The sequence below is a fragment of the Nicotiana tomentosiformis genome, chromosome 2, assembly GCF_000390325.3.
Source record: "Nicotiana tomentosiformis chromosome 2, ASM39032v3, whole genome shotgun sequence".
Classification (NCBI taxonomy): Eukaryota; Viridiplantae; Streptophyta; class Magnoliopsida; order Solanales; family Solanaceae; genus Nicotiana; species Nicotiana tomentosiformis.
Genome location: NC_090813.1, coordinates 178278900 through 178300248, shown reverse-complemented (window position 1 = coordinate 178300248; position 21349 = coordinate 178278900). Strand labels below are relative to the sequence as shown.

The 21349-nt window shown below is 40.4% G+C and overlaps 1 protein-coding gene across 1 annotated transcript; it reads right to left on the bottom strand.

Moving 5' to 3' along the window:
• Window positions 1-11169: 11169 nt before the first annotated feature.
• LOC138906169 (uncharacterized) lies at window positions 11170-15864 on the bottom strand. The gene is made up of 6 exons (XM_070194694.1): window positions 15255-15864; window positions 14694-15156; window positions 13451-13756; window positions 13062-13355; window positions 12687-12773; window positions 11170-11509 (listed from the first exon to the last, which is right to left on the bottom strand). Exons 1-6 carry the CDS (start codon window positions 15862-15864, stop codon window positions 11170-11172), a joined length of 2100 nt encoding a protein of 699 aa, XP_070050795.1.
• Window positions 15865-21349: the final 5485 nt, after the last annotated feature.

The window sequence follows — 21349 nt, the reverse complement described above, 5'->3', positions numbered from 1 at the left end:
TTTCCAATGTGTTATAAGACCTTATGCTCTTGTGAGTAAAGACTATGATGTTCCTAAATTTTCTAAATGCTCTTAATGTTCTATGATAACCCATGGCAAGTACAAGAAAGTGATAGTATGAACATGAAATGTGGTTGTTGCCTAAATGAGAATTATGAAGTGTTGTATGTCCCAATGGTTTCAACTATAGTTGTATGTTTATGGAGTGAATTATGAGATGTCCTTTGTTAAATGATGATGAACCTTAAGAAAAGGAATTGGGCCCATGTGCCATTGAAATCGACTTATTGATTTACCATGCATGCGCTAATGTAATGAGTTGTGTTTCTCCATGATAAGCATGAACATGAAGTATTCCAATGATGTGAGTAATTACGACGTTAAATGTTATGAAATCATGTGGACGGTCTATGAAACGCATAGGTATATTATGTTATGTAATCCTGTGGACGGTCTATAAAACGCATAAGTATATTGTGTTATCAAACCCTATGGACGGTCTATGAAATGCATAGGTATATTGTGTTATGAAATCCTGTGGACGGTCTATGAAACACATGGGTATATTATGTTATGAAATCATGTGGACAGTCTATGAAACACATAGGTATATTGTGTTATGAAACCCTATAGACGGTCTATGAAATGCATAGGTATATTGTGTTATGAAATTCTGTGGACGGTCTATGAAACGCATAGGTATATTATGATATAAAATCCTGTGGATGGACTATGAAACGCATAAGTATATTGTGTTATGAAATCCTGTGGATGGTCTATGAAACGCATAGGTATATTATGTTGTGAAATCCTGTGGACGGTCTATGAAACGCATAGGTATATTGTGTTATAAAATCATGTGGACGGTCTATGAAACGCATAGGTATATTATGTTATGAAATCCTGTGAATCCTATGAACGGTCCATGAGATGCATAGGTGTATTGTCTATGGAATCTTATGAACGGTCTATGAAAGACATAAGTGTTTAATATGACATGTGAACATTAAGGTCGGTCTATGAAATGTATAGGTGTAAGATAATAGAGGGATATGGACGGTCTAATAAGACACATTATTAATGCAGACAATAGGTGCCACTTTCGTTGTCCTTGTTTGTATAGGCTATTTCAATTATATTATATTATGTGTTCCACATATAAATCATATGGGCATTCTATTTTGAAAGAGGATTTCTAGCTATACATACTAGTGCTATTCGACTGTACTAACGTCCCTTTTGCCAGGAGCACTTCATCTTTAATGGATGCAGGTAGTTCTACAGCAGGTGGCATTGATAAGTGATAGCAGTACATTCTTTTCCGCTGATTTGGTGAGCCCGCTACAATTTCAGTGGGCATTCAAGTCTAGTTGGTTTTGTGTACTTAGGTATCTATTGTCATAGAAGCTCCATGTACACTGTGGGTCATGTACTTAAGTTTTTGAGTTTTGTCATGTATTTATGTTCACAAATATTTATGAAGCTATGTACCCATCACGAGAAAAAAAAAATATTTACGGGCCATTGAGCCAAGTGTATTCAAATATGAAAGTCATGATTTAATTATGCTTTGATAAATCATGCATGAGTTATGATGAGAGGTTGATGTAACGTAGGCTTACTCGACTGGGTTCACTCGGTTGAGCGCCGGTCACGCTCCTCGAGTTCGGGGCGTGACACAAAATTAACCTAGGAACCTCCAAATTAAAATCTAGACATACTCCTAAGTCCATAATCACCATATAAACCTATTGGAATCATTAAAACACGAATCCGAGACTATTTACATAAAAGCCAAACCTTGGTCAAATCTTCAACTTAAAGCTTTCAAATATGAAAAATTCTCTTCCTAATCAAATTGCGAACCTCTCGAACTTTGAAAATAACCATACACACAAGTCGTGATATATCATATGAAGCTACTCAAGACCTCAAACCACTAAACAAAATGATAAAGCTCAAAACAACTGGTAGGGTCGTTATAATGATATTAACAACCATATCACTTTGTTTTCCATTTCTTTAATTAAATTGGAGTGCAATCATATTTGTATCATGACCCAATTCCCACCATAGGCCATGATGACACCTAACACTATCGTTATACAAGCCTACAATTTAATCAACACGATAATTGGCGTTTCATAATACATATTAGAACAATGGTGAAATAATTAAGAGATATTTGCTCTGTTTTTATAGAAAATACTAACATTATCTTCAAAATTAGAATATGATCAAAATACAATACTGAATGCTGTAATAGAATTACATGCAAGATTAATAGACTAAATTCCCAAAACCCGGTGTTACAAGTGCATTAGCATCTACTAGAATAGACAATGCTACTACATCAACTGTGTGGAAATAAAGAAATAGACAGAATACAATAAATGGATAGGATGGGGGCTCTTTGTGCTACAGGTCATAACATGGAATGCAGCTTACCACAAAGTTTCCTTAGCGGCAGTGCCTACGCGCCCGCGTGACCACTAGAAGTACCTGTCTCAATACCTGCACAATTAGTGCAGAAGTGTAGTATGGGTACGTAAATCAACGTGCACCCAGTAAGTATCGAGCCTAACCTCAATGAAGTAGTAACAAATTGTCCACATTGACACTTACTAGTGGTCCAATAAATAAAGTACAATAAAGGTAGGCAGGTATGAAGCATGGCAGATAAAAGCAACAAAGCAGATGTGTGTGTGTATCATGATCCTCAACAGAAGAGTAAATACTAAGTCCTCAAATACCTAATACTACCATGAATGAAATACATAATGATCAATACCAAATAAAATGTCACATCTCAAGACAGAAAGACTCATAGGTACACTGACTCCTTATTGAATATTACGTACGATTCTGTCGAGATGAACAACCCGATCCCATAAGAGTGATAGTACAATATCCTATCGTGGCGTACAACTCGATCCCATAAGAATATGTTACATGATACTGCCGAGGCGAATGACCCTATCCCATCAGAGGTTTTTTTACATAATACTACCGAGGCGAAAGGGCCCGATCCCACAAGAGTACTGCTGAGGCATTCAACCCAATCCCATAAGAATATGAAACTTTGGCAGGTCACTGGCCCCACTCACAAATATACATGTGAGTTATGAAATTCAAGAAAACTTTCGGACGAATACGCACAACGCGAAAGAAATTCGTAAAAGGAAGTATAATTTTCACGACTAATCAAGTAGCTCGCCAAGTATCTAAAATAGCAAGTCCGATACTCTACACAAGTCAAGTCTCAGGCTAAAAATTAAATTAAGGTATTTAAACAAGCAAGGATAACTCAAGTAATACAGTTAAAACATGATGTGAGTCTAAGTCTACTTGGAACTGATCAAGAATCTAGCATACGCACTGACACTAGTCACGTCATAACGTAGCACACAACAAATATAGTAATAACGGGGTAAATTCCCTATTACAAGGTTCGACATGAGACATGCCTTGCTCTGAAATCCGATAACCGACGCCAATGCCCTCAAACCAATGCCAACCGATCCAAAGCTAGTAAAATATAGTGCTAACCAATTAAAATATACCCAAAGACTCATAATTTAATAATTAGAAATAAATTCCAAACTCCCCACGAAAAGTCAACAAAGTCAACTCTGGGTTCGCTCGCCCGGATTTCAAAAATTATCAAAAATAAATATTATCCATAACTTATATAGTTTATATCCAGAAAATAATCACACTTCGTCCATGAATTGACCCTCAAATCAAGGATTTACTGTTTCTCAACTTTGGGGCTAAAAATCCTAATATCTACAATCCACATACGAATAAAAATGATAGCCAACGAAAATATTTTTGGGAAAAAAAGGTTAGATATTTACCCCTTGTTGAGACGAGAACAACGCCGTAAACATTACCTCAAACAGAGCTCTAGAACTCACGATATGCTCAAAATACTAAAATGCTCGGTTTGCCAATTTAAACCACTGCCTAGGTGATTTTTGTTTATTGCCATCGCGGGACACCATCGCATTTATAAAGAGTAATTTTTCTCATTGACGGTCAACCTAAATTTCCTTCTTTACGTTCGCGAAGTACAAAAGTTCGCATCAGAAACCAACAATCTTTTCCGACACAGAAATGGACATAACTTTCTCATACGATTCCGGAATTCGACGATTCTTGTTGCTATGGTTCCGTAATTATGATACAAATCTAATGGCTCAATCGAATCACAAATAAAAAGGTCATTTTCTCAATATGGTACCCTTTATGCCAAAACAAACAACGTCAAAACATCAAATAAGAGTGCGACATAATCCAAACCCATCCGAAACTCATCGGAATCTAACCAAAACTTGCGGACAAGTCCAAAATCATCATAAAAACTTGTTGAGAGTTCTAAATCATGAATCTGAGCTCTTTAAGTCCTCTGTTTGACCGTGGTAAACTCATTTTCTTAAACTTAACTAGTATGCAACTTAAGTGTGTGAATCACTCTTAAACATTCCGGATCATTACCAAACTTTACACACAAGCCCCAATCAACTAAATGTACCTATTCAAGGTTCCAGAACACCACCCGGAGTCCGATAACATCAAACTGCACTCCAAGTCATCTTAGCAAGTTTAAAAACCTTCAAAATGCAAACTTTCGACAACATGCGCCAAATCGCTCCCGAACCAAGCAATACTCAACCCAAACATACGGCCTAGTCCGAAATCACCTTACGAACCTATAGAAACCTTCAAATACCAATTCCGAGGTTGCTTACTCAAAAGTCAAACCTTGGTTAACTCTTCTAACCTAAAGATTTCGAATTGAGAATTATTCTTCCAAATCAACTCCAAACTTCCCAAAAATCAAAACCGACTACACGTGCAAGTCATAATACATATAGTGAAGCTACTCAAGGTCTCAAACCGCCGAACGACATACTAGAGATCGATGCGACTGATCGGGTTATTACATTCTTTCTTACTTACACATATATTCGTCCTCGAACGTGCCATGGTCGCTCCCATGCTGCCAAATCACTATATAACTCCCTGTGCACATACTCGTGCCACCTCAATCCATATGAGCTCATTAGCTGAACCTAGGCTGAAGATCCTTCCTGCTACGTTATTCCATAAGCCTTAGAACCAAATTCCAACATTCCGAATTTCCTATAAGGTCCGATTCTTGAATACATACACTGCATCATTCTCCACAAGTTGTACCAAAACATACATATACACCCAAGTTGTAACCACACAATGTACCGTATCGTTCATATGTCCAGAGTAATATCATCCAACCGTAATAGCTATAAATTTCCGAACCCGGTGCTGGTATATACCTTCGGACACATAAAAGCCCCGTGCCAACCCTTACAATACTGCAACGATGAAAGAGATGTCCAGAAACTCATAACCACCCGTCAAACCAATATTTCATGGAGTTTCTCCGCGAGACAAGAACCATTACTGCATTTTGAACTGATTAGCGTTATTCCCTTTCCAAACATACATTATACAAATCCGATTATACTGATTCTAGGTCCAATAATATAGTCTCACCCAGTATAAGCTGCTCGGCTGACAAGCCATATCAAAATCCATCTAAGATCCCATACGACGCGATACATGCACCAACAAGATACAACTCGAATATGATCAATAAGGAAAGGGAAACCAAGTACCAGAACTACCCAACAGGCATAACAGATATAACAACCAAACAATACGGAATGAATCTATCCCATAGAAAAGAAGCAAAACTCACAAAATAAGTGTAAGGAGTTGTATCCAACCTCTCATTGTTGCGGTGTGCAACACGATCCACACATGATACTGTTGCAGCGTGCAAAACAATCCAAATATTGTACCCATGGCGGCGTGTCATCCGATCCACACATAATAATATGCATGGGAATACCCATCAAGTCAAGAAACTCATACTCACTAGACACACGTATATTAACAACAAGCACGCCAAGTGCATAAAAATAACCCTAGTGAGATGGATAGCATAATAGCGTTATGAAAGAGGCCAAGGACAACTAAGGTGTAATAAACACCTAGCATCTCGATAGCCTTCTCGCCCATATAACACCACAAGTGTAAAGATGACCACAACATGTGGGTGAATAATCAAGTCGCCTCATAACTCACATAGCATAAAAAGTAATACAGGAAATTGATGATGATAGGAATGACATCCTCCATGTACGAAGACTCATCTATAGATAAATGCTGTCCTAAATAAACTTATCTGATCTAGTATAGAATATACATTCACATTAGGCCTATCAATGGACCTCTAAACCGATTCCGAACACCCCAAAATAGGTAAATAGCCATCCTAAGATCCACAATGACCCAATATATGACTCATACAATTTTTTGTCAAACCATGAGCAAGCTTCTAGAGTCCGCAACCAGAGAAATAGCCCACCTTTCAAAATTAAATTCTCAAATCTGCGACAGTACTAGAATATCTATACCTGATCTCAATCTTTCCCACTTTAATGACTAACATGACACACCTACACAATCATCCCATGGGAGATACTCCCACAATCTTCCGCACCAAGTAACAAAATCTGAACATCAATAGCCACCGGCCATGCTATTTCTGTAGTGCTAGTCAAGCATCCGTAAATCAATACACAATACTTCTTTCACAAAACAAACCATTCTCAGGCGACACCAAAAATAGTGCTAGCATACTCTAAACATCTGAAATCTTCCCTGCTGCCTCCAACTCATGACATTCCTATCAAAACTGAACCACAACCTTGACCCCTCAAATCCTAATTCCATACCTCACTGCATCCACCATGCAATCATATGGAAATACGAGAATCCCGTTGTAAAATCTGAATCACAAGTAGAATAAGCACTCCATCAATTAGAATTTTTTCAATTAACTCATCTCAGGAAAAGAAAATCGTAACATGCAACCAACTTTCCATAACCATAGAAGATACCAATCTCAAGTCATGGTCAAGACCTATCTGTACACAATCAAGCCATCAGAATTTAATCCCTCTAAATCAACCAAATCACGGAGGCAAAAATTGATGTCACCCTAACTTACACCACAAATATAGGTAGTGAGGCGGTCGAAGCAATAATAAAATCCAACGCAAGTCGGGGTCGAATCCTCAGGGAGTTAGAATTGGGATTAGGTATATATTTAGTGTAATTGTACAATATGCCTTACATTACACTTCCACATCCTTGTTTGTTGTTTCTACTTCTACTTTAAGATATTGATTACAATTATAAAACTAAAAGACAATATTTTTTGGTTTTGGTTATTTTCCAAATGATAAAAGATCTTGGGTCGTGACTTCCGCCTAGGTGGTTACCTAATGGATTGTAAACTCTAGGGCAAGTTTGATTGGTCGGGGTTGTAATATAGCAATCACACGCAATTACCCGCTCTATACCTCTCAGTAGTTTGAGTGATTTTACCCAATTTGGCTTTCTCAGGTCCAAATGGGTATTGCACGAAATAAGTGATAAATGCTCAAGTCGGGTCTTACTATCTCTAGATTTAACACTTTAATTGGGGCTATCAAATTCTTGAGTTCACCCCAATTTCTTGTTAGCCAAGTTTTCCTAGACTTAGTCTCTCTTTCGGAAGTAGAGACTAAGTCAATTAGGCAGGAATAAATGTTTGCAATCATTAATTCTTGAATTCAATCAAGAACTAGGCTAAATATCACTAACCCAATCACAAACAAGTCCTAAATCAAATGCCTATTAAGTACCCACACTAGGGTTGGGCCACAACCCTAGCTAGAAATTTAGCTACTCATAAAAAATGAAGAAATACAAGAAGAAATTAAGATAGAATGCATAATAATTGATTAGGGAAAGAAAATCTAATGTTTAGAAGCTAATCTAGTACAATATTACTCAAAACAATAAAGAAAAATGGCTCAGGTGCTCTCCCAAAACAAAACTTACCCTAAAAATGACAAAAAGTTCTATTTATACTAGGCTGAAAATATTTGATAAAAATACCCCAACAGAGGTTGTATGGCCGTAAAATTCTGTGTGCGGTCCGCACTCTGAGCTTGACTAATCAACTGGTCCTTCTACGGTTGCCTAAAAGTGTGATGCGGCCGCACTTCATTTGATTGTGTGGACCGCACAATTCTGAGTGCGGCCGCACACTGGAACTTGGACTGGAACATGACTCTCTGATTCTTCTCTTCTGTGGACCGCACAATTATGAGTGCGGCCGCACTTGTCATCCTGCGACCGCACAATTATGGTACGGTCCGCATTTGCGAGATGTAATGAAGGCTTTTGGACTAAGGTAGGACTTGTTGGAATAGAATGATTTCATTTCTCCTTAAGCACTCCATTTTCTTCATACTATGTTGACTCTTTGAGTCAATTACTTTTTCCTCAGGGGAACTAGAGAGACGTAGTGTCACTCTTTCTTGGTCATGACATTCATTTTTCTCCTTTTCTATTTACTCCATGCCTTTCATCATTGTTTTCTTTCAATCCCTTCAACTCTCTACCTTATTCACTTTCTTTTTGGCATTTTTCTTTTTGTTCTTTCTTTCTTTTCTTTGCCTTCCCTTTTCTTCCTTTCTTTCTCTTCTTTGTACCTTTTATCACTTTCAAACTTCTCGTCTCTCCCCCAAACTTATGTTTTTGTCGATTCTTTCTCAAGAATGCTAAGAAGAGATTGGGTGCCAAGAGAGGGTCATTACAAAATAGATAAAGGCTTGTAACATGGTTATTGAGAAAAAAAGGCTTAGGCTCAAATGAGTTGACTAGGGATATCACATTGGTAGGCTATGGAAGATTTCAAACTTCAAATCGGATCAAGGAGAGCCTACAATCACTTCTCAAGCTAAGCTACACTTAGAATTTCGCCTAGAAAAACATTCGGGGGAAGTTCTTGACTATTAGCACGGGAACTTGGACTTGCAATTTAATGCCTCCCCTTTCACGCTAATGGATTGCTAAAGAGAACGGAGTAGAGGGCCCACAACAACCCTAGTTAATATTGAGAATCACAAATGGCTCGACTGAACCATTTGATGACTGTTTAAGTCAACACAAGAGTCAAAAGGTCACAACTAGAGCTATTTTATGCCAACTACTTTGTTTTTAACCATAAGGTCGGAGGTAAATGTGTTGGTACCAAGTAAAGCATGATTGAGATCCTTTTATTCATTACTACTATATTTTCCTAAACATAAAATAAAACGGACTCAATCCCTTAAGAAGGTTGTCAGGTCATCCATCATTGGGAAGAGCTACACGGTTCACACAATATCTACTTTTGGAAAGAACCGTGGCATTAAGAAAATCAAATGCTTATTGATCACTCAAACGTAAAAAGAAGCTAACAAAAAAAAAAGAAACTACTAAAGTAAATAAGAAGTTATACTACTAAGAAAGACAAAGTAAAGAAGCTACAAAATAAACTACGGAAACCAAGATAAATAAATATACAAATTGAAGTAAAATGAATATATACATAAGTGAGACTAAATATATACATCAAACGAAGGGGGAGAATATATATATACCAAAGAGAAAATAAAGATAAAGGAAAAAAAATAGTATAAGAGTTATTACAGGCCACATGTCAATGTCAATCAATCAAAATATACCATCCCCCAAATAAAAATATGCATTGTCCCCAATGCTTAATAAAAATAAGAACAGGGAAGGGTAGAGAGTTAAGATAACTCCCTATGTGGTCTCAGTCTGCATGGGATCCACAGCACCCTCTGTCTCCTCTAGTTGCATCTCATCATCACCTGGCTGAGGGATAACAGGGTTGTTGAGCATCTGGATCATCTCCTCAGCGGTGTGGGCAGTCGTAACCGGCTCCTCGGACTGGCCGGCTTCTATATGTGATGCCTCTGGTACTGCTGGTGCTGCCTGTGCTGCTAGGTCTGAAGCTGCTCCCTTCATAAGTAAGTCCAGTGGTAGATCTCCAGCAGATGCAATTTTGGCAACCACTTTTCTCAACTTGTCCATTGACCTCTTCGATGTCTAAGACTTGCCCATCTTCTTTATTTACTTTCCCAACTCCTCAAAGACCTCCCCATGTGCCACTAGAGTCTCCATAATGGTCTTCTGGTTATCTAGAATCTTCTTCATTGTTTCCTCCACTAACGGAGGTACCTATGGTGTTACTGGGGCTGCTGACTGTACTGCAACAACACTGGATATGTCAGACAGCTTTGAAGTAGCTGCCTGCATCCAGTTGTTGAGACTCGCCAATGTTTGGGAGACTCGCAGCGCAGTCTATGGATAAATGGATGAAGCTGGCACAAATAATGGCACTGATAATGAAGCTGGTGGTCTAGAAGTCGACAGTGGTAACATGGCTGTTGTCCCGGTGGAAGGACCGACTGCTGTGGAAGGCTCAGCCGCTGAATCAGTAACTACTACCACTGGCTCCTCAGACTGGCTAGCGAAGGTAGTTGCCTTACCCTTGAACTTTGGGTTGTCATCACCCTGCAGTGGTACCATGAGAAAGGCTTCTTGACCATTACTTCTGTATCATATTGCCTCGGCTCCACCTTTTGATCTTTAAAGTATTTTGTGAGGAAGTTCGGGTACGGGTATGATCTCTCATCTTTCTGGACACCTAATGTGATGTTGGTGGACATGATGGCACCAAGATTAATCGAATACCCAGCCATAATCGAAGCCACTAGGACTGTACGGGAAAGTGAGAGGTTGTTCTCATTTAGGCACTGATCAATGCGGTTACACACAAATGTTTGCCACACTTTTGCTTCAAAAGTTAGGGTGGACCAAAATATGGGAACCCCTGATGTAAGCCATGGAGGTGTTGATTCTCGAATAGTTAAAATCTCAGCTAGCGATGGGCGAGCTACCTCACCCATAGCCAGCTTTTCCAAGTATTGGACAGCCTCCACTTCTTTAAATCCCACATAAGAGTTCAAAGCACAGGAGTCGAATCGTGTTTTCAGATTTTGCACTTTTGTCACCTTGGTACCCTTATTAATGTGAGCCACATTGGCATAAAATTCTATAACCAAGTGCTCATTTGCATCGAGGACGCTTTGGGTGAACCATTTTCATCCCTTTCACTCCTGGAACTTTCTAAGAACATTTGGATTGTGTTTGTCCAAATCCTTCATCAAGAAATGTCGCTCAAGAGTGAGCGATCTCTAGGGCCACCACTCTCTAAATCTTTTGAAGGCAGTCAAGCTGAAAAATCTGTCTTCCCACATCTCCCTTTTCTTCGACCTCTCTAAACCCCCCCATTGTAGCATCACCCCCTATACCATCATCATCATCATCAACATTGATTGGTGCAGCCGGGGCATGTGAGGAAGAGGGCTCGGAATCTGGGCTACCCTCTTCCGAACCTTCAGAAGAACTAGCAGCAGAAGATGACTCATCTACCAAGTGGAATCTACCTGGGAATTGTTGTGATTGGGCTTCCGACTGTGCTTGCACGGAGTTACCCTCAGAAGCTTCCCCAGATGGGAGATACTCACTGGTCTCAGAGACTTCAGGAACTCTGTTGGCGGTTTGTTTCTTTCCTATGGTCCTCTGAATAGCAAGTGGTAGGTTACTCTTGCCTCGGCCTCAGAAGGGTTCTGCCCTTCCTTTTGATGTATCTCCTCTACCACGTGATCTAATCATCGTCTGCAATTCATAACAACAAGAATCAGTTAGAGTTCAGGTTCAAAGGACACAGATATATGCATGACAGTTGCAGGCCAGTTGTGGAAAAATAGAAGAGGCAGTGCGGACTACACAAAAGTGAGTGCGGCTGCACAACCAAAAGTGCGGACCGCATAATTTTGAGTGCGGCCGCACAACCCCAGGTTCAGAATACTGGGTTCTCTGATCATTAATCAATGCAGACCACACAATTTTTCTGCAGACCGCATAATTTCATTGCGGACCGCATATTTTTTGAGTGCGGTCCGCACAATTCAAGCACACAGAAGCCCTAGGTTAAAGGACTGTGGACCGCACAAAAATGTGTGCGGCCGCACAATTTGAATTTCTCGGGCAGTAAACTAGGGTTCATGTATTTTTCACAATTTAGATAGGGTTTGTACAAATTGACAAGCTTAGTGGTCTACCCAGTCCCTAATTAACACATACAAGGCTACCCACATGATTTAGATGCACATATTAAGCACATTAGACATTTATAGGCTTAAAAATAACTAAACTAATCAAAGAAAACAAGAACACAAATTATGAAGAAAGCACAAAAATCTAACATGGATTGAACATACCAGTAGTGAATGATGCAGGTGAGAATCTAACTTGATGAAACGAGGGAAAGTTTAGAGCTAATGGGGTGTGCACCGTGCTTGCTTAGGGCTTGAGATTTCAGAGAGTGTAAAGTGTGAAAAGTTATGAAAAGCCCTATTTATAGGTTGACCCTTCGGGCCCAGAAATTACTTGAGTGTGGCCGCACAATTTTGAGTGCGGTCCGCACTTCTTACCTGTACCTTGGAAGAATTTCTGCAGTCCGCACAAGAGTGAGTGCGGTCGCACAATTTGTGCAGACCGCACAATTTTGTGTGCGACCGCAAATTGTTAAGGAAATTTGACAGGCCAAACTTCAGAGACCATGAATTTTTTATCTTCCATTTGTGCTACAGCACACAGAATTGTGCGGCCGCAGAGTGATTGTGCGGTTCGCATAAATTTGGTATGGTCCGCACTTTTGTTACACTTTGCCAATTTTTCTTGCACAGTCCCTGCAGTGCACACCCATTCCTACATACACTTCAAAACTAGTTAGCACAAAACCAAGATATCTAACAAAGAAGAAAAACAAGAAAAGGAAAAAGGTACATGGGTTGCCTCCCAAGAAGCGCCTGATTGAACATCGCGGCACGACGCAGATTACCAATCATTTGAAATGAAGAACCGCCACAATGTGGCCATCATCAACCTTGCCAAGATAATGTTTAACTCGGTGCCCATTGACTCTAAACACCTCATCATTCTTATTTTTCAAATCTAGAGCACAAAAGGGGGTTACATTCACTACTTCAAAGGGGCCACTCCATTTTGACTTCAACTTGCCCGGAAACATCCATAACCTGGAATTGAACAATAGCACAAGATCACCCTCTTTAAATTTATTATTGTGGATGTACTTGTCATGGAGGTACTTCATCCTCTCCTTGTAAAGAGACGAGCTTGTGTAGGCATGATACTGGAATTCATCAAGCTCATTCAATTGTGACATCCTTAGATTTGCCGCGGCATCCCATTCAAGGTTCAACTTCTTCAAATCCCACATGGCCTTATGCTCAAGTTCTACCGGAAGATGGAATGCCTTCTCGAACACTAACCGGTATGGAGACATCCCGATCGGTATTTTGTAGGCCGTTCTATAAGCCCAAAGAGCATCATCAAGTTTTCTTCACCAATCCGTCCGATTGGCATTGACTGTCTTTGACAAAATACTTCGTGAGTGACACCATACTTTGTGAGTAAGGTATCAAAAGAGTTATTGCAAAAATGCCAACCCCCATCACTAATAATGACTTTTGGGGTACCAATCCTCGTGAAGATGTTCTTTTTCAAGAATACCACCACACTCCTTACTTCATTGTTGGGCAAAGCAATGGCCTCAACCCATTTAGATACATAATCCACCGCAACTAGAATGTTGGTGTTCCCACAAGAGCTAACAAATAGACCCATAAAATCAATACCCCACACATCGAAGATATCTATCTCTAAAATGGTGGTAAGAGGCATTTCATTCTTCTTTGAGATCCCACCGGCCCTTTAGCATTCATCACACCGCTTGACAAGCTCACTAGCTTCCTTGTAGAGAGTAGGCCAATAAAATTCACAACTCAAAACTTTTGCCGCCGTTCTTGCTCCACCATGGTGACCACCATACTATGAAGAGTGGCAAGCCTCAAGAATACCCATTTGTTCTTCCTCCGATACACATCGTCGGATCACACCATCGGTACATCAATAGGCGGTCGGCCTCGCCTATTTTCTTGAGGTTCAGGAAGAACCTCATCTCCTTGATCATTGTCCACTTCCTCCCCCAATGGCAAATTACCAATGGGCTCGTTGTTGAGAGCCATTCTCGTACCTATAAGCAATTCAAAAACAAAATTAATGACTCAGAAGGAAAAGAAGACAAATCACACAAAAATCCGTTTAACTCCCCGGCAACGGCGTCAAAAATTGATGTAACCCAAACTCACAGCACAAATATAGGTAGTGAGGCGGTCGAAGCAATAATAGAACCCAATGCAAGTCGGAGTCGAATCCTCAGGGAGTTAGAATTGGGATTAGGTATATATTTAGTGTAATTGTACGATATGCCTTAGATTACACTACCACATTCTTGTTTGTTGTTTCTACTTCTACTTTAAGCTATTGATTGCAATTATAAAACTAGAAGGCAATATGTTTTGGTTTTGGTTTTTTTCCAAATGATAAAAGATCTAGGATCGTGACTTCCACTAAGGTGGTTACCTAATGGGTTGTAAACTCTAGGGCAAGTTTGATTGGTATGGGTTTTAATATAGCAATCACAAGCAATTAGCCACTCTATACCTCTCGGTAGTTTGAGTCATTTTGCCCAATTTGGCTTTCTCAAGTCCAAATGGGTATTGCACAAAACTAGTGATAAATTCTCAAGTCGGGTCTTACTAACTCTAGATTCAAACTCTTGCAATAGAAGCAACCACCGCATTAACCTTGCCTTAGAATCTTTATTTCTCATCAAATACCGAAGCAACGCATGGTCGGTGTGAACAATCACCTTTGTACCCATCAAGTATGGGAGGAACTTCTCCATAGCAAATACAATAGCAAGGAGCTCGTTTTTGGTCACTGCGTAGTTGACTTGGGCATCATTCATGGTCTTGCTTGCGTAATAAACCGAGTGGAAGATTTTGTTGATACGTTTCCCTAACACCGCTCCAACCGCCACATCCCTTGCGTCACACATGAGCTCAAAAGGAAAGCTCCAATCCGGTGCGGTAATAATACGAGTAGTGGTCAACTTGAACTTAAGCAGCTCGAATGCCTTCATGCAATCTCCATTGAAATGGAACTTGGCATCCTTATCCAAATGTTTACACAAAAGGTTCACCACTTTGAAAAATCTTTGATGAATCGGCGATAGAACCCCGCATGACCCAAGAAGCTCCTCACTCCCTTCACGGATGTAGGGTGAGGGAGTTTGGAGATCACTTCAATTTTGGCTTTATCAACCTCAATACCATACTTTGAAATCTTGTGACCGAGGACAATGCCTTCCTCGACCATGAAGTGACATTTCTCCCAATTCAAAACCAAGTTAGTTTCCTCACATCTTGCTAATAACTTGTCCAAGTTGTTCAACCAATCATCAAAAGAATTCCCAATGATGGAGAAATCATCCATGAAGACCTCAAGAATATCTTCCACCATATCAGTGAAAATAGCCATCATACACCGTTGAAAAGTCGTCGGTGCATTACATAACCCAAATGGCATCCTCGAGAATGCAACGGTACCATATGGACATGTGATAGTGGTCTTCTCTTGGTCCTCAGGAGAAATAAGAATCTGATTGTAGCAGGAGTATCCATCCAGGAAGCAATAAAAAGCACGTCTGGCCAACCTATCCAACATTTGATCAAGAAATGGAAGCGGAAAATGATCTTTCCGAGTTACTTTGTTGATCTTCCTATAGTCCATGCACACTCTCCACCCGGTGACAGTTCTTGTGAGGATCAATTCATTCTTGTCATTAGTTATCACACTCATGCCCCCATTCTTTGGGACACATTGCACCGGAGAAGTCCATGAGCTATCGGAAATGGGGTAAACAACCCCGGAATCCAACCACTTTATGATCTCCTTCTTGACCACCTCTTGCATTGATTCATTTAGCCTCCTTTGATGTTCAACAGAGGTTTGGCACCCTCCTCCAATATAATCTTATGCATGCAAAAGGCGGGGCTTATGCCTCGGATATCCGCCAAGGTCCATCCGATTGCTCTTTTCCTCCTTTGTAGCACCTCCAATGCGGACTCTACTTGCATGTTAGTCAAACAAGAAGAAAGGATAACCGGTAAAGTAGAAGAAGGGCCAAGGAATTCATACGTGAGATGCGGAGGCATTGGCTTTAACTCAAAAGTGGGAGGCTCCTCGATTGAGGGCTTTGTTGGAGGAGTCTTCCGGTTTTTAAGATCCAAAGATAGCTTGCGGGGCTCATAAATGTATGACCCCATCCCTTGCAATGCATTCATATGCTCCACATAGACTTCTGTCTCCTAATCATCATCCAGGTTGAGCAATATGCCTTCCAAATTATCCTCAACATTCATTGTGGCACTAGCATCATCAACAATTACTTCGGTCGCTAAATCCATGAATGAACAAACTTCGTTGCTATTTGGTTGCCTCATCGATTTGCACACATGGAAAACTACCTTTTCATCACCCACCCGGAAAGTGAGCTCACTGGCTTCCACATCAACAAGAGCCTTCCCCGTAGCAAGGAAAGCTCTACCCAAGATAATAGGCACTTCATAGTCAACCTCACAATCAGGGATCACAAAGTCCGCTGGAAGGATGAACTTATCAACCCGGACTAACACATCATCAATAGTTCCTAATGGCCTTTTCATAGTCCGATCCGCTATTTGCAGCCTCATAGATGTGGGTCTTGGTTGCCCAATTCCCAAATCTTTGAATACAGAGTAGGGCATCAAGTTGATAATTGCCCCAAATCACATAAAGCTTTGGCAAAGTCGGTGCTCCCAATAGTGCAAGCGATTGTGAAAGCACCCGGATCTTCCAATTTCGGAGCCATTGAGTGCACAATAGCACTCACTTGATGTGTCATCTTGATAGTATCACAATTCATTGACCTCTTCTTGGTGACCAAGTCCTTCATGAACTTTGCATAACCCGACATTTGTTCCAACGCCTCAACCAATGGTACATTGATAGATAAACTCTTCATCATGTCAATAAACATTTTTAATTGGTTCTCACTATTTTTGCTTTGCAAGCCTTTGAGGGTATGGAGGAGGAGGCCTTGGCATTGGTGCCTTAGCCTTTGGCACTACCGGTTACGGTATGTCAATCACGTACTCCCTACACGGGTTCACCTCTTCTTGAGTCTCCTCCACATTTTCATCAATATCAATTCTCACTTCGTCATTAGCTTGAACCACATTGCTTGGAATTTCATCTTCTTGAACCATAATTCTTCTTTGATTTGAGGTTGTTGCATCTCCATCTTTTCCACTTCTCGTAGTCACGGCCATAGCATGTCCCGTATTATTCCCACCCTTTGGGTTCACCATCGTATCACTTGGTAGTGCCCCTTAGGACGAGTGTTCAATGCTTGTGAGATTTGGCCAAGTTGAACCTCCAAATTGCAGATTGAAGTGTTGTGGGAGGCTAATTGAGCATCAGAGTCAACATTTTTCTCCATCATTTGTTTGAACATATTTTCAATCCGTCCCATCTCATTGTTACAAGAGCTTAGGCTTTGAGAAGTATAGGGAGGTGGATTTCTCGATTTTTGGAACATCGGGGGCCTTTGAAAACCCAACCCCCGGTTGTTGTTGTTGTTCCACTCTCCTTGATTAACTCCCCAATTACTTTGATTATTGCCACCCCAATTGCCTTGGTTTACTTGATTTTTCCAATTGTCTTGATTATTGTTATTTCCCCAATTACCTTGATTGTTGTTGCCACCACTCCAATTGCCTTGGTGGCCTTGGTTGTTCCAATTTTTTTGATTTCCTTGTGATCTCCATTGTTGTTGATTTTGAGCATTGTTTCTTTGACCTTGATAATTATTGACGAATTGCACTTCTTCTTCTTGCTCATTATACGAATCACCTTGGTCATACCCACTATCATCTTGCATGAATTGTTCCGTACGACTTTGCCCATGTTGACCTTGTTGCCATATCTTGTTCATCATCATATTTACACCTTCCATCGCATTCGCTTGTTTCGTCCCTTGAACTTTCCTGAAGCTGAGCTTTGGCCAATTGGTTCATTGTGGTTGTTAACTCTGTGATAGCTTGCCCATGATCATGTAGTTCCTTGTGTAGGTGAATGGCATTGGGGTCACCTTGCGGAACATTGGCCCTACTTTTCCATGCCGATGAGGTATCCGCCATCTCATCTAAAATTTCACAAGCTTCGGCATAAGGTGAGTTCATGAAGTTCCCGCCGGCGAGTTGATTTAGCACACATTGATTTGTTGTATTAATCCCCCTTTAGAAGGTTTGTTGGATCATGGCCTCGGTCATATCATTATTCGGGCACTCTTTAACCATGGTACGGTATCTTTCCCAAATCTCGTGAAATGGCTCATTGGGCTCTTGCTTGAACGCTAGAATTTCATCCCGTAGTGTAGCCATGTGCACCGGAGAAACAAATTTGGCAATGAATGTTTCGGCCAACTCATCCCATGTATGGATGGAGTGATTGGGAAATCTCTCTAGCCAGTCCAATGCTTTTTCCCATAAATAAAAGGGAAATAGCCTCAACCTCAGGGCGTCCTCAGAAATATCGGTTTTCTCTCTCCCCCAACAAGTATCGACAAACCCCTTGAGATGCTTGTAAGCTTTTTGATTTGGAGCCCCAGTGAAGAATCCCCGTTGCACAAGTGGTGTAAGCATCACGTTGGTGATTTGGAAGTTGCCCGCCCTAATGCGGGGTAGGACTATAGCACTTGCATAACCCTTGTTCGTCAAACCCGGTGTGCTGCTGCTCTTGGTGGAGGTGGGGGATGGACGGGAACATTATCATTAGGCGGTCAGCCTTGCCTATTTGCTTGAGGTTCGGGAAGAATCGCATCTCCTTGATCATCATCCACTTCCTTCCCCAATGGTAAATTACCAATGGGCTCGTTGTTGAGAGTCATTCCCGTACCTATAAGCAATTCAAAAACAAAATTAGTGACTCGGAAGGAAAAGAAGAAAAATCACACAAAAACCTAGATATATAGCTAAATCCGTTTAACTCCCCGGCAACAACGCCAAAAATTGATGTCACTCAAACTCATACCACAAATATAGGTAGTGAGGCGGTCGAAGCAATAATAAAACCCAACGCAAGTCGGGGTCGAATCCTCAGGGAGTTAGAATTGGGATTAGGTATATATTTAGTGTAATTGTACGATATGCCTTAGATTACACTTTCAGATTCTTATTTGTTGTTTCTACTTCTACTTTAAGCTATTGATTGCAATTATAAAACTAGAAGACAATATTTTTTGGTTTTGGTTGTTTTCCAAATGATAAAAGATCCAGGGTCGTGACTTCCACCTAGGTGGTTACTTAATGGGTTGTAAACTGTAGGGAAAGTTTGATTGGTCGGGGTTGTAATATAGCAATCACACACAATTACCCACTCTATACCTCTCGGTAGTTTGAGTGATTTTGCCCAATTTGCCTTTCTTAAGTCCAAATGCATATTGCACAAAACAAGTGATAAATTCTCAAGTAGGGTCTTACTATCTCTAGAATCAACCCTATAATTGGGGCTATTAAATTCTTGAGTTCACCCCAATTTCTTGTTATCCATGTTTTCCTAGACTTAATCTCTCTTTCTCAAGTAGAGACTAAGTCAATTAGGCATGAATCAATATTTGCAACCATTAATTCTTGAATTCAAGTAAGAACTAGGCTAAATATCACTAACCCAATCACAAACAAGTCCTAAATCAAATACCCATTAAGTACCCACACTAGGGTTGGGCCACAACCCTAGCTAGAAATTTAGCTACTCATAAAAAATGAAGAAATACAAGAAGAAATTAAGATAGAATGCATAATAATTGATTAGGGAAATAAAATCTAATATTTAGAAGCTAATCTAGTACAATATTACTCAAAACAATAAAGAAAAACGGCTCAGGTGCTCTCCCAAAACAAAACCTACCCTAAAAATGACAAAAGGTTCTATTTATACTAGGCTGAAAATATCTAACACAAATGCCCCTGCGGAGGTTGTGCGGCCACACAATTCTGTGTACGGTCCGCACTCTGAGCTTGACTGGTTAACTGGGCCTTCTGCGGTCGCATAAAAGTGGGATGCGTCCGAACTTCATTTGATTGTGCGAACCGCATAATTCTGAGTGCGGCCGCACACTTGAACTTGGACTGGAACATGTCTCTATGATTCTTTTCTTCTGCGGACCACACAATTATGAGTGTGGCCGCACTTGTGATCCTACGACTGCACAATTATGGTGCGGTCGGCATATCTTTAGCCTGCCCAAAACTAACTCTCTGAATCTCCTCTTCTGCGGCGTATCTTCTGACTTTGATGTTTCATTGTTCTGCGGCAAAACACAGTATTGTGCGGTCGGCACTGTGGGCCTTTTTGCCTTGTTTTGGTCCTTGTCCATTTTTGACTCCTTTATGAGTTTATTTTGACTTCTTTGGCTCGTCTCCCAATATTCCTGCACGAAAGCACATTTTATTAGTTCCCGGGAATACTTTTAAGCATTTTTGAGCTAAAACGCAAGTAAAAGAGTGCAAATAAGCGGTCAAAATCCCAGCTTATCAACTGCCAAGACCGCAAATATTGCCACAAAATGCATGTATGGCCTTATCATAGTAAAGGAACCGATGATTTCCCTTACCATACTGATCCAAGCCACTGCTATACTGACCCCATTTCTCCAGGTTTCCTCTTGATGTGCCTTCAAAATTACACATCTCTTTACGAGCACATAATGGATCTCAATCAACACTCGTCCCAAGTGAACCCAAATCACAAGACCAAATTGTCTCAATATACATAATCCATTTATACCCTCTCATGCACTCAATAGTACCTCCAACTAATATGCCCATTCTAAAGAGACCTTCTGCGAATCTGAAGTTGTCACTTCTATCTCTCTAACGTTACTTCTCATAACCAATAACGATGTAGAAATACTACGAGTCTCTCTCACAATCCGATGAAAACTTGAATCCTTAGTCACACACGAATCCGAAAATCCTTAGGTATCCCATCTTAGATCTTTAACCCACTAGAACCATTCCCAAGTGTCACCCATTCTGACCTAGTCTCGAATACATAACCAAACGTGCCGAAGGACTACTACTCTATTAGTACATAAATACTATAGAGGAAGCAATCGAGTGAATAATTTCCTTAGAACACTACATCTACAAGGAATATCAAATTTGAGTCGTCTTATAACATCCATAAATCAATAAGGCGAAATGTAACACACCTCCATCAAGTTCCTTGCTCGAGTTACCCTTGATGTCCTCCTCTTCAAGTCATAACTAATCCGCCAATGTTTTGAAACCCAAAAACTTTAAAAACATGTGACCGCGTGACCCAATCATCAATGGTAGCTTCCCCCACTTGGCTT